The 14,408-nt window shown below is 49.1% G+C and overlaps 1 protein-coding gene across 33 annotated transcripts in view; it reads left to right on the forward strand.

Annotated features, from left to right (window-relative positions):
• Positions 1–11,816, forward strand: part of Ppp4r1 (protein phosphatase 4, regulatory subunit 1) — a 63,667-nt gene extending 51,851 nt beyond the window's left edge. For 20 of the 33 annotated variants that reach the window (XM_087564622.1, XM_087564614.1, XM_087564618.1 and 17 more), the window contains 9 exons: positions 150–328; positions 1,711–1,812; positions 3,446–3,631; positions 5,580–5,741; positions 6,328–6,428; positions 7,855–7,975; positions 8,061–8,195; positions 8,841–8,982; positions 10,828–11,816. In XM_087564622.1, coding sequence (XP_087420748.1) covers positions 150–328; positions 1,711–1,812; positions 3,446–3,631; positions 5,580–5,741; positions 6,328–6,428; positions 7,855–7,975; positions 8,061–8,195; positions 8,841–8,982; positions 10,828–10,991 — 1,292 coding nt within the window. In that variant the 3' untranslated portion in view covers positions 10,992–11,816. Of the gene's footprint in view, positions 1–149; positions 329–628; positions 748–1,710; positions 1,813–3,445; positions 3,632–5,579; positions 5,742–6,327; positions 6,429–7,854; positions 7,976–8,060; positions 8,196–8,840; positions 8,983–10,827 lie in introns of all 33 variants that reach the window. The other 13 variants (XR_015628445.1, XR_015628448.1, XR_015628447.1 and 10 more) reach the window with 2 other exon arrangements.
• Positions 11,817–14,408: the final 2,592 nt, after the last annotated feature.

A 14,408-nucleotide genomic window follows, 5' to 3' on the forward strand; every position in this document is an offset into this window, starting at 1 on the left:
CTCCTGAAGGACCGACGATTTGCCACAGTAGAATTGTCTCCGGCTTTCTCGTGGCAGTGTCAGAGACACACTTTGTTCTGACACCGAGGTGGGCAGAGAAGGGCTTGGCGGGTGTGCGGTGCTCCGTTCACTGTCTCCTTTGCCCACAGCCCAGGTGGAAGTGCTGTCGGCCGCCCTGCGCGCTTCTACCCTGGATGCTCACGACGAGGCTGGCGGTGCAGAGCAGCGGAGTGAGCTGCAGGACGACGCAGTGGGTGCCGGCGGCGAGCTTCCAAACTGTAGCATCAGCGAAGACACTTCTGAGCCTCTGGTCATCGCTGCTGAGGAGGTAATAAACTGGTGGTGTTTACCAAGAGAGCTGTGCCAGCGTCTCCACGGGGACAGCGGTGGCCAGCACTCCAGTCAGCTCGTTCCGGTTGTTAGTCATTTTCCATAAAGTAAAAATAATGATTCTCACCTCATCCATCCTTGTGACTTTAGTGTCTTATTAAATGCTCGAAAAAGTCAATCCTGTCTATATGACTGTTTAGATGGGTGGATGTTGATGTAGCTCACTGCAGTGAAATAGTCTTACTGGAAACAAAGCCCTTTATCAAGAATAATTAACTCTTCCCTTTTCTTTTTGGAGAGGTGCTTTGTTTCTGACGGACCATTTCACTGCAGCAAGCAACACAGTACTCTGAGCAGAAGACCGGGACTTGAGGCCATGCTGCGGAGGGCTGTGGCATTGTCTGGACAAGTGTGAGGGTGGGTACTGCTCCTAGCATTGTCTTTGCTGCATCCACGTAGCTGTGACATGATCCTACCCTGGTTTCCCACTGCGCTTCCCTCCAGCCAGTCATGTAGCACCTATTTCTTCTCTCTTGCTTTCAGACAGAGAAGGAATGGCACTCGTCACTAGAATGCAGTGTGTAGTGATAGACAGCTCAGGGGAGGGCCAGGCAGTGGGGATGGCAAGGGTATCGTCCTTAGTGCTTCGGTGCAGTTCTGCTCCTGCGGATGCTGTCTGATGCCGTGGGAACGTGTAGTACTGACCGTGTATGGAGACTTGAGTGCTGTGATACACATACATTGCAGAGCGGATTTCATGTGAGTTTGTGTTCTGGAAGTGTGGCTGTTAAAAGCAGCTTCTTATAAAATCACATATTAAAGACCATGAGTAGGAATACAAAAACTACATGACACCCATTAGCTTCTAAGACAGTTGACTGGAAGATTCCTCCCGGTACTTTATAAATTAGCTAAGGCTTTTTTCTTTTTTTAAAATTTGTTGTTTAGATTTAGTTAATGTGTTTTGCCTGCTTGTTTGTCTGTGGACCATGTACACGCAGTGCCCACAGAGGTCAGAAGAGGGCATCAGATCTCCTAGAACTAGAGTCTGGAGGGTTGTGAGTCCCCACATGGGTGCTTCTTGATTGATCCCAGACCCTCTGCAAGAGCAAGTGCTCTTAACCATTGGGCCAGCCAGCCAGCCCCATAAACTAATTTTTCTAAGACTCGTTTTAACACATTTAACAGCTATTCTCCAAGCGTGATTGAAAGCAGGGGAACATTCTTAGGAAGCCTAAGCATGTTTATAAACACTTATAATCCTACAAGTTTCTCTGTCTGTGTCTCTTGGTAGTGGTGAATGGTAAGTAACCAGTCCGAGAGCTTAAGGGAGACGGCCTCCCGGCTGGCAGTTCCTAAAGTCTGTTTTTCTCCTGACAGAATATGGAGGCCACTCCTGACTATATCCATGGAGGTGCGGATGTAGGCCCCGGTGGCGGTGGTGGCTTCAGCCCGGATGAAGAGAGGAGACCCAAAGTCCAGGTAAGTGACCAGACATGCGGATGTGGTGTCTGAGTTCTTGATCCCTCCTCCAAAGCCTGCCTGTGACCTCAGTCATCTTCCTTTGTAACCGCTGGTTTGACAATTAAGATAGTTCATCACGTGTGTGAGAAACCCAACACGTCCCCCACATTCTGTTATGTCCTGGTGTCTATGGCTTGTGCACGAAGATGGCGCCCTTTTCACCTTTGGAGATGGATGGTCTGGTGCTGCTGAAGTTCCCTCTATCTGTTGATACTCAGTTTGCATCCCAGTGTTGTAGAGATTTTATTGGCCTTACTGTTTTGATTTCCTCCTTTAGTCAGTCTCACTTTATAGCCCAGGCTTCCCTCAGACTCACTGTGGAGCTAGGCTGCTCATGGGTCACAGCAGTCCTCTACACCTGGTCACAGATGTTTGAATTCGGGCTCATCCTTGTCGTTCATTTCCTCTGTGGAAATGTACCTTGGTGAGCTTTCCTATAATAAACAAGCAGGGGCCTCTTAGTCTGACCGCTACAGCCGCCGCCCAGCAGTTTGGCACCACGTCTTGTTTGCCTCTGGGGACATTATTAGAAGTTAGATATGCCATGTCGTGTTGTGTTTCCTATGTAAAGTAGAATCATTGTGCATACTGGTTTGAAACATAGTCAAAAGGAAAAGGCAGTGAACTCTGCTCCACTTACCCAGCTTACAGTCTCAGAAGCCTCCAGTCTTCTAAAACTCCCCTCCCAAAAGTACACGGTGATGCATCAGCAAGGCTGCACCTCTTCCCTTGTTCCCTCGTGCACCCCAACACTGTGTACACTTGATGGTCTACGTCTTCAGAGAGGGCGTCTCCCCATGGAGTTCTGGCTCGCCCCCCCCCCCCCCTCCCGAGTGTGGCCGTGCCCGGCTCCGACGTAGGCTTTAACTTTGCGGAGGAAGGAGTGTGGCTTTGAGTTTTCTTTATTTGGTTACTTCCAGTACAACATAGAGTCCAAGCTGGCTTCAGAACTGATCCTCCTGCCTCAGCCTCCCGAGTGCTGGAGGTGTGGACACATACGACATGCCCTTGCTGGAAAGCATGTTGGTAATGATGGTCAGGGCAGAAACTAAAGGGGACCTGCCGCAGCCTCCTTCATAATATATTTTTAATAACAACAACTCTGACCTGTTTTAAGAGGCTTTTTATTTATATATGTGTATGTATGCACAAATATATACATTTGCTTAATCTATTGTTTTTTAGAGTATTTTTTTTTTCTCTTTTCTTTTTTTCGGCGCTGAGGACCGAACCCAGGGCCTTGCGCTTTCTAGGCAAGCGCTCTACCACTGAGCTAAATCCCCAACCCCTAGAGTATGTTTTTAACATGTGTGCATTCATGTATGTGTGCATGAGTGTGTGGAGGCCAAAGGTTGGTTTTGGATGACTTTCTCAACCACCCCCTACTTACTGAGACAAGGTCTTTTGCTGACCCTGGAGTACACCAATCTGGCTAAACGAGTTGGCCAGCAAGCCCTTCTCAGTCACTAGATATTTTAATTTTTGGAATTAGTATTGATATATTTTAAAATTAATCAGTCACATTTATGTCTAAACTGCTGAGAACTTGTTTAAATGTTCAAATGTGCTACATTCTTTCTTTCCTGGTTAGGATGTCGTACCACAAGCGTTACTAGACCAGTACCTGTCAATGACCGACCCTTCTCGAGCACAGACAGTCGACACCGAGATCGCTAAGCACTGTGCATACAGTCTGCCGGGTGTGGCTCTGACCCTTGGCAGACAGAACTGGCACTGCTTGAGAGAGACTTACGAGACCCTAGCGTCAGACATGCAGGTGAGTGAGCCGTGAGGAGTCCGGAAGGTGGCACAGTGCTATGGTTTTCAGTCTGAAGACTTCTGTGTCCCAGCAAGTGCTTGGCCTTACAGAGAGCTCTGACGACTTAGTACCAGAAAGCACTTCTTGTGGTAGACACGTGTTGTCCAGGTTTCTCATAGGTGATGCTGGAGACTGAAAGATGGCCCCTCCCTAAGAGTTCTGCTGTAACTCACACCTTAACAGAACTGTAGGCGCCTGGGTGCCCAGAGCTTAGAAACGCACACACCCCTCAAAGTGCAGAGTAAAGCATTGGAGGGCTGTGTGGACACCCGGCTTCTCTGTCCATGTCTAGGCTTTGACTTCATCACCCCTGTTCACTCTGATTTTTGTTGCCAAAGTTTGACCCTCTTCCCACTACCCATCCCAAGAAATAAACCCAAACAAAAAGCCAATAATAAAAGCTGTGTTCTTTAGTTATTAACTTGTTATTAAGAGAGCAGTTGGGGTTGGGGATTTAGCTCCGTGGTAGAGCGCTTACCTAGGAAGCGCAAGGCCCTGGGTTCGGTCCCCAGCTCCGAAAAAAAGAACCAAAAAAAAAAAAAAAAAAAAAAAAAGGAGAGAGCAGTTGTTGGGACGGTTAAACGAGGTACTCACTACTGTTCAGGACACAAGGGCTGTTGAGTTAGCCTCCTATGGAAAAGGCCCTTCCAGCTTCCTAACTGCTAACTGTGGCTATGGGCAGGGAAGGAAGCCCAGGGCCCAGTTCCATCTCGAGGGTTCAATCTCCGGTCAGCAGTTCTCAGGCTCTCAAAGGTACTCCAGGGCCTTACCTGCCTTGTCTTGTGCTCCCTCCTCCAGGCCACGTCTGCCTTTGTCTCTCTCAGATGGGTTACATGGTCAGGTTTGCCGTTGCCTGTGCGCCACACACACAGGGGTCTCTCTATTTTTTGTGTTTCTTAAATTATTACTTCCACACAATTAAGTTTTGGGTTTTCTCCAAGAGAGCACAGTACAAGACTCTGAAGGGAAGTGCTGTGGGGGGTGGCACGGCAGCAGTTCAGGAGTCGTTGTGTTCAGAGAACTACACAAGTTAATAGTGATTCCCAAACATGGTTTCCTTCATAAGGGAAAGGGGAACCGTAGCCCCATAGGGGATTTGAAATTTTATCACAACTTCCGGCACATGGTAGAATTCTAAACTTACTATCTGTTCATTCTAATCTGATTTTTGTTGTTTTTTTTTTTAAATTTATATACACACACACACACACACACACATACACACACACACACACTGTAGCTGTCTTCAGACACACCAGAAGAGGGCATCAGATCCCATTACAGATGGCTATGAGCCACCATGTGGTTGCTGGGAATTGAACTCAGGACCTTTGGAAGAGCAGTCAGTGCTCTTAACCACTGAGCCATCTCTCCAGCCCATAAATCTGATGTTTTTTGTTTTTTGTTTTTTTTTTTGTTTTTTTTTTGTTTTTTTTTTTTTTTGGTTCTTTTTTTCGGAGCTGGGGACCGAACCCAGGGCCTTGCGCTTCCTAGGTAAGCGCTCTACCACTGAGCTAAATCCCCAGCCCCAAATCTGATGTTTTGTTTGGAGGTCTCCACTCTGTAGCCCTGGCTAACCTGGGATTGTGTATATTGTGAGACCACGCTGGTCTCAAACTCACAAAAGTCCAGCTGCCTCTGCCTCCCAAAGGATTAATGGCGTGATGTAATTTTTTAAGTGTATCTGTGCATGCGGATGCTAGCAAATGAGGGGGCTGTGGGGGATGCAGGTACGAGAACATTCCCTGGATTCAGTCAGGTCCTTCCTGCACAGCTTACCCTGCCTGTGCACAAGTGCGTCCTCCTGCTGAGCCATCTTACGTCCTGGTTGAGCTTTCTGAGATTAGTAATGTTCAAAGTACAGAGTACTTTGTGTGTAGATTTCTCACGGTTTTTATTTCCACAGTGGAAAGTTCGAAGAACTCTGGCCTTCTCCATCCATGAGCTCGCGGTGATTCTCGGGGACCAGCTGACAGCAGCAGACCTGGTTCCGATTTTTAATGGGTTTTTAAAAGATCTTGACGAAGTCAGGATAGGTGTTCTCAAACACTTGCATGACTTTCTGAAGGTAACGTCTCAATCCTGAGTTCCTGAGTTCAGCCATTCCACAGGGTCCTTAGTGAGAGACTGGGAAGGCAGAGCTTTGAGTTCTGTGGGTTTCCTGTGCTTACTCTGTCACCACATAGGCTGTGCGTGCGCGTGTGCGTGTGTCCTGAGTGGGTGTCTGTGCAGCACGGATGGGGGTCAGAAGAGGCAGGGTGGACTCCTGCAGTAATCGCCCTCAGCAAGAGCCACCGTGCTCGCTCCTTAGCACCCAAGCTCAGCAGGCTCTCACTCAGCCCACGCTCTCATTCCAAACAAGGAGCAACGACTGAGCTCACGTTCCAAGAACCTGTGTGTGCCTTTAACCCCAGTGCGGGCACTAAAGATGGGTGGATGGCAGAGGTAATTAACTGGCCAGCTCGCCTAAAAGGCGGGGTCAGTGAAAGACCTTGTCTCAGGGACAAACCACTGCAAACTCACCATGTTCTCCTGGCCTCTACGTGTGTGTGTGTGTGTGTGTGCACACAGATACTCAAACTATAGCTGCCACATATCTTCAGGATAATTACATTTTCCAGTCTAATAAAAGCATTTTTGTTTTGTTACTTCAGCTTCTTCATATTGATAAAAGAAGAGAGTACCTTTATCAACTCCAGGAGTTTTTGGTGACAGACAACAGTAGAAATTGGCGGTTTCGAGCTGAACTGGCAGAGTAAGTCCCGACAGCGTATTGGCACTGTCTCATCTCTACCTTTTTATGTTTCCTCCTGGCTTCATGTCCCTCACATTCTGTGGCTTCATCCTCTCTCGTCATACCCGCTTTGCTGCCCTGGCTTCTGCGGAGTTGGGTAGTGATGCGTCCGTCTACTTGCACCCATTGACAGGGTGCCTTTGCTGAGGGTAGGCTGGGCTGTAGGTTGGCCTTTTTCTCGTGTTCTGTGCCATCCTCAGCTCCCAGCTGTCCCTGTGCCCAGGAGTGGCGTGTGCATCTGGACTGTGGAGTCTCCCCTCCGGCTCTGCCTTAGTCCTTCGCAGGTCTTTGGCTCCCAGGCTTTCTCTGAGGTTGTCCCTCCCACTGACATCCTGCTATGGTGCCTTTTGCATATTCAGGCCTGCCTCCTCTCCCTAGCAGTAGGGGGTGTTGACTTGCCTCAATCTCTACTTTTAACCTTTGTGGGTGTTATCTGTGTACCACTGGTGCCTGTAGGCATGTGAGAAGGGGTGTCACCCACGGGACTGGAGCTACAGGAAAAGGGGTGTCACCCTTGGGACTGGAGCTACAGGAAAAGGGGTGTCACCTCGGGACTGGAGCTGTCTGGTTGCTGACTGCAGCTTCAGCCGGGTTTTAATCGCATTTCAAAAAGTACTTCTTGCACACACTATCCTGAAGGTGACAAAGTGTGTCCCCAGGGGCATGCCTCTCTGGGATTCAATGTCAGGAGGAAGCAGCTAGTCCTGTAGCCATAGCAAACTCCCTGCAGAGTCTTGAGCACTGAGGGCCTGGCAGGTCCGGCTGCTGTTGCAGCTGCCACTGTGCCTCTCACTGGCGTCTCACCCTGGCCTGCTGAGCCAGTGGAGGGGCTCGTGCACGACTTCAGTGGGCAGACCAGGAAGCACTGAGCTGTTTGCATTCCCGAATGCTCTCAGTTTCTTTTGCTGGCTCTGGGTAATGTGAGAAACGGCAATAGCTTACTTAGCCCCTGATGCTGGTGGCTGGAGAGGAAATACTCTGGTACTGCTACTGTCCCGACACCGAAGAGAAGGAAACAGGTCAGAGCGGCTGTGCTCACGACATTTCAGTGCACACATGCACATGCACCACACCATGCCGCTGAGGATTGTGGGGCCCCACTTCTCAGTACGGCTGCTGGACACAAGTTTCTATCACATGGACCTCTGGGGACAAACCAAGTCCACACCCCGAGCCCTCCCAACACAGTGTTCCTTGGGGAAGTAGCCTTGACCTCACAGGTATGGAGGTCTCCTGCCTGTTCCAGCCTAGAGGTTGCCGCCCAGCACCAAAGTCTGCTTGGTTAAAAGAACTTGGTGACTTGTTACAAAGTATCTACATGATTAACCTGATGTCTCATTTTTAAAACCTTGGTTGAATGCTATTTTTGTTGTTTGTATCTTTGTAGACAGCTGATTTTACTTCTAGAATTATATAGTCCCAGAGATGTTTATGATTACTTACGTCCCATTGCTCTGAATCTGTGTGCAGACAAAGTTTCTTCAGTCCGTTGGATTTCCTACAAGTTGGTATGTTCGTGCTTGTTGTTAGCCTTCCCGTCTGTGTGTGTGCACTCAGGACAGACGACAGCAGCCTCCCTATGCTTCCTTCTAGGTCAGTGAGATGGTGAAGAAGCTACACATGGCGACGCCGCCAACGTTCGGAGTCGAGCTCATCAATGAGCTGGTGGAGAACTTCGGCAGGTGTCCAAAGTGGTCGGGCCGGCAGGCCTTCGTCTTCGTGTGCCAGGTAGGACGCTTCTCCAGCGCTGCCTCTGCAGCGAGCCTTTCCTGTGACCCCAGGAACTGAACTTACTCTGCTGTCTTTCACGAGGCTGCCCGCTTCTCCAGTCACACGTCCTCAGGCCGGCACTCCCAGTGCCACTGCACACAGCCACATGAGCCACAACACCCCACTCACATCACAGTGCCCACCAGAACACAGGTCTGAAATAAAGCTGTGCACTGGCTGCCTGGATCTCTGCGGGGACTTGAGACCTAACTGAAGCCACTCAGGGTAGAGGCCCTGTAATCTCAGCACTTGAGAAGTGGACAGAGGATCCTGAGTTCAAAGCCAGCCCCAGCTGGCCTAAATGACCTAAATGGAGTGGGAAAAGCAGTTGAAATTTACCTGGTGGTAACTCTAAGGCTCCAAGATAAAAGAAAAGCTTCCAACTGCTTTTACAAAACACCACCAAGGGCAGCCACCATTTCTAGTAGAAACAAAACCAATTTACTGATGGAACATCATAAAATGTATTGTTTGAGTTCCCATGCACCTGGAGGTCCCGTGTGAACACCAAATTCCATGTCACTTAGGTGATTCCTCAGGGTCCCAGCTTCTGTGTGGTGGTTAGGCTCTGGCCTGACAGCTGACGCACTTGTTTCCCACCAGACTGTCATTGAGGACGACTGCCTCCCCATGGACCAGTTTGCTGTGCACCTGATGCCACATTTGCTGACCTTGGCAAATGACAGGGTTCCCAACGTTAGAGTGCTGCTTGCAAAAACCCTTCGACAGACTCTACTAGAGAAAGGTGGGTGGTGGCTGACAGGATGTGTAAACAGTAAGGAGGCCACAGTGGCCAGGCCAGCCTGGCACAGCCTTCAGTCCCAGCACTCGGAAGGCAGAGCAGGTGGGTCTTTGTGAGTTGGAGGCTAGCCTGGTCTACAGAGTGAGTCTCTAGTACAGAGAGACCCTGTCTTGAAAAACAGAGGTGGGGGTTGTGGTGGAAAGGGTATTTTAATGAAGAAACTGGTGTTTGGCTGGAAATCTTCTATCCTAGACATGGTATTTTTCTTATAATTTTGGTGATGTGGTGTTTGGAGGAGATAGTTCAGGCTGTAAAGTGTTTGCTCTGCAGGCATGAGGATTTGTATTTGATCCCCAGAACCTATGTAAACATGTGGGATGTGGTAGTGCGCATCTGCCTGTGTTGGAAGGCAGAGTTGGGCAGATCTCTGGAACTGAGCGGCCATTCAGGTTAGCCAAACTGACGAGCTTAAAGTTCAGTTCGAAAGCCATCTCAAAAAGTAAGGGGTGTCTTGACAGTCTTAAGGTTTCTGTTGTTTGACCAATGACACCATGACCAAGAAGCAAGTTGGGGAGGAAAGGGTTTATTGAGCTTACACTTCCACATTGCTGTTCATCACCTAAGGAAGTCAGGACAGGAACTCACACAGGGCAGGAACCTGCAGAGGCCATGGAGGGATGTTACTCACTGGCTTGCTTCCCCTGGCTTGCTCAGCTTGCTCTCTTACAGAACCCAGGCCCACCAGCCCAGGGATGGCACCATCCACAAGGGGCTGGGCTCTCTCCCCCTTGATCACTAATTGAGAAAATGCCTTATAGCTGGAGGCATTTCCTCAAGGGAGGCTCCTTCCTTCCTTCCTCTCTGGCTCTAACTTGTGTCAGGTTGACACCCAGAGCCAGCCAGTACAGTGTGGAATGCAGTCAAGGGAAAACATTTGAGTGCTGATTCTGGCCTCCATGCACACATAATACATCCATACAAATACAACATTTTCATAAATTTAAATAATGGGAGGCAGCCAAGCTACTCAGCAGGTTGAGAGACTAAGCCTGAAGACTGGAGTTCAGTCCCATTACCCTCAGGATGAAAGGAGAGTTCCAAGTGCCAAAAGGTATCCATCCTCTGACCTCCACACTTTACCAAGGCTTGCACGCCCATCGTAAAGATGCTCCCTGCAGCCTGCACCTGACTCGGGCATTGAGGCTGAGGTCGAGGAGGCTCATCTTTTCCCTTCATTCATTAAGCAGAAGCCAGGCACCCAGTAGTGTTTTGTTGTTTTTGGTACTGTGACTGCCTTCTCCAAATGCCACGTAGGGTTGAGTGTGAATTCACGAGCGAGGTGTGGAAGAAACCTAGAGTGAACCATAGGACAGGGATAACCCAACACTGCTTTTTCCCTTGCTATTTGAATATTTTTACTTTTTTGTCTTGTTTTTTGAGACAGGGTTTCTCTGTGTAGCCTTAGCTCTGTAGAGCAGGCTAGCCTCTAACCCAGAACCCTGAGAGCCACCAGCCTCTGCCTGCTGAGTGCTGGGGTTAAAGGTGCCCACCCCCACTGCCCAGCTCTTCCCTGACCCCATACACATTTTCAAAAGAACAGCAAAATGCCCCCCCCCCCCAAAGGGTCTGTGTTGTTTAACTGCAGTTCTCACTAGTTTATTCACCACTGAAAGGTTTGTCTATCACCAGAACAATACGTCCTTCAGTGAGAGCTTACCGCCTGCTGAGGTACATGCTAGCCTCACTCTCTCAGAGAAGTGTATTTGGTAGGCAGTCAGCTCTCTATACCACTGTACTTGACTAAACTCCAAAGCGCAATACTAATGCTTGCACTGCACTCCTTTCCAGAATACTTCTTAGCCTCTGCCAGCTGTCATCAGGAGGCCGTGGAGCAGACAATCATGGCCCTTCAGATGGATCGAGACAGTGACGTCAAGTACTTTGCAAGCATCCACCCGTCCAGTACCAAACTCTCTGAAGACGCAATGAGTACAGCTTCCTCCACCTACTGACCCCTGACCCACGGTGTCCTTCCTGCATCCGCGAGAGCCTGGCCTCAGCCGCCTGCGCCACTCGGGACAGCTGTGGTGGTGGGGCCTCCCTCCTGCCAGCTCATTCGCAGGTGCAAGTTGCCTACTCCCATACCAGTGGTTTTAAGAGTCAAGAGAAAGTACAGTAAACACTATTATCTTATCTTGACTTAGGGAAAGTAAACTCTCAGAGGATTATAATTGTCACCAAAGCCTTAACTCATTACTTCCTCTTCCTGACTGAATGACTTGAATTGGCAGAGCATTTTCCCTTCGGGAAGGAGGAGGTTCCCAGAGACCTGCGCTGCTTTCTCCTGGTTTTATTTAACGCTGGTAAATGGCATTCTTACCGCCGGAAGGTGGACACGCACCGGACAGGGAGGCCTGGGTATTAGCCCAAGCACTTGTCCCAGGTGCGAGTCTGCTCGGCTCCTGGGCTGCCCTGCCCAGCCCTAAGTGTGAATAGTTCTTGGCGTGTATAAATGACAGGAGTTTTTCCTCTCCTAAGGGCTTGATGTTAACACTAAGTAGAATCTGATTTTGACTCCTAATGCAGCACATTGCTGTACACATTTACAGAATGTTTGCAGACTCTCTCCCGACTCTTTTCATGCTGGTCATGACGTGAAGGGGACTTCTCAGCAGATATTGTGTCAGGTGTTCTTAACTTGATCATGGTCAGCTCTGAGGTGCGACTTTCCTTCCCATGCTGCACACCCCTGTGGCCACGCTGGGGCATGCAGCCTTAATCATGCTGTTAGAACTGTTGTGGTACAAATTCCAAATAAAATTTATTAATAGGATTTACACAGAGAGACACCACCCACTTTGTTTTCTAAATGTCTACAAATAAATTCAATGTGTGACCTGTATGACTTAGCATAAGGTGGGGAAAGTTAAAGTCTTGTCTTTAACCAGCTCAGTGTTCACCTGTCAGCCCGACTCTTGGCAGACAGCAGCAGGCTGAAGATCAGGACACCAGCATCCTTGTCCTGAAGCTCCGGAAGGACAGACAAGCACTTTCGAGCCTTGGTTTCCACATCTGTAAGTCAGGAGCTAGGAAAAAGCCCCTCCCTGTCTCCTGCAGGGTTGGGGTGCGGCTGCGAGGGCCTCTAGGGAAGCTCCACATGCTGCCCATGCAGATCCCACTTGACTCTGTGTCCCAGAAGCCCCTCGGGTACTCTGTGAGTACCGGCTGGCTCACTCTACTGGGAACTCAAGAGTTCAGAATTAAAGTGTTAAAATAACTTGGTGTGGCCATTGGAAGACGCAGGTTGCTTCCCATGTAAAATTCCACAGATAAGCTTGTGCAATAAAAATGTCAGTGTGGGGAATTCCACTGTCAGAGGAGTTGAAATGGATAAAATCCCATAACACACTGTATGGGGAGTGGGTGGGCCAGGGCAGTTATAATCAGGGCCTAGGGCTGAGCCTCACAAAGACTTGGGAAGGGAACAGCAGAGCTGCATTTAGGGGAAGAGGGTAGCCTCGACTTCCTTTACTCTAACTCCAGAAGGTCACACTCTACCAAAGTATTCCATTTTTGCCCTCAGAACTTGAGTTCTATACACGATGTTAAGAGCTGCAGCTGTTAAGACAGGAATGAAACTGTCTTTTAGGTACAGGACTTTATTCTACAGTGTTAGAACACCTCGACTTGTAAATGTGCAGCTTCCTGGTTGATATCCTAGTGGGCATCCCTCTGGGCCCCACTGTTTAGATCTCAGCAGAGTCCGTGAAGACAGGCAGGCACCTGCATTGTTCCGCAACTTTTAACATAGTGCACGCAAAAGCCTTCCTGGTCTTACTAATTACTAGTGGATTCAAAACAAGAAAAAACATCCTCATTGCTGTGACAGACACCTTGACCAAAAACAACTTGGGAAGGAAACTTTTGGCTTCTACTTCCTAATCAACAGTCCACCATCAAAGGAAGTCAGCCAGGGACTCTGACCTTTGCTAAGCTTCTCCCCACAACCCCTTCAAATCCTGGGACTTCCACAACAATGGGATACCCTGCACCTTCACAAGTGGCCCCCTGACCCCTGCAGGAGCTCAATCCAGGTCGGTGGTTCCAGGCTTCTGCAGCCCCTGTGACTTACCCTCTCACACCTTTCAAAGGCAGGACCACATGAAGAGCTACCAAACTTGAGATCTAGTTCTTCTGCCCTGGGAAACACCTTGTGTGTGCTGACCCTGAGCAAATAGCTTCCCAGGGATGACTCAGTGATGCTGGTCTCACTAGTTACAGCTGGCTTTCAGTCAGTTGTCCCCAGTAAAGCCAAAGGTTTCACGCACTCTTGTTAATCACAGCTCATTTTTCAGCCCTAGCTGAACAAGATTCCTTATCAAAATGTCCCACAAACAACCGTAATCCTCAAGGGCTCTCCAACTTCACAAGTCAGGCCCCTTCCATGTTCCCACAGAATAGCTCACTGAGCTCTGAGCCGCAACAGCTTTTCCAGACCAGACTTCCTAATGCATCTGTAACTCCCCAAAACAACACAGGCATGTCTGTCTGTCCCGCAGGGCTCCACTGTAGAAGCCTCCATCCTAGTTTGCTTCCCACTGCTGTGATAAACACCATGATCAAAGGCCACCCAGAAAGGAAAGGGTTTGTTCCTGCTGACAGCTTACAGTTCCTTCTGGAGGGAAGCCAGGGCCAAGCCTCGCAGGGAGGAACACGCTTATTGGCTCTGCTTGTTTATTCTTTACACTAAAGCCCACACTGGGCATCCAGAAGGAAATCCACTCTGATGGAGACTGGCCCTTAACTGACATCCCCCTTCCTAGACAAAGTTAGTATTTTGTCCACTTGTCAAAACCGAGCACAGCAAAGAGATGGCTGACAGGGATTCCGTGTCATCATCCCAGTCCATCACTGAGGGAGGTCAGGGCAGGAACGTACAGGAACTGTGCAGGGACACGCCTTACTAGACCGTTCCCCATGGCTTATTCAGCCTACTTCCTTGTACAGTTCAGGACCATCTGCCTAGGGGTGACACCCTCGACACCAATCACGGATCAAGAAAATGTCCCAGAAGCAACTCTGATGGAGGCAATTCCTCAATGTAGGCTACTTTTCTCCTAGCAACTCATTTGTGCCAAGCTGACCAAAAGTAACCAGCACGTCACTGTCACCTTTTAATGTCAGTGACATGGCGAGAATGTTCAGAAACAAACCCGAGCTTCCAGAATGCAGGGAGACAAAAGAGCTGCAGAGTCGACCATAAGACCTATGAGCTCGGACTCGGGTGAAAGCAACAGCAGACCACTTGGCACTTGGAGTAATCTCCATGATGTAAAACAAATACAGAATGGTTTGTGAACGGTACCAAATAGTCATAAATACCTCGTCGCTACGCAATTCTGTGTAGCCAACCTTGGAAGCCTATAGGC

Source organism: Rattus norvegicus, chromosome 9, assembly GCF_021556685.1.
Source record: "Rattus norvegicus strain SHRSP/BbbUtx chromosome 9, alternate assembly SHRSP_T2T, whole genome shotgun sequence".
NCBI lineage: Eukaryota > Metazoa > Chordata > Mammalia > Rodentia > Muridae > Rattus > Rattus norvegicus.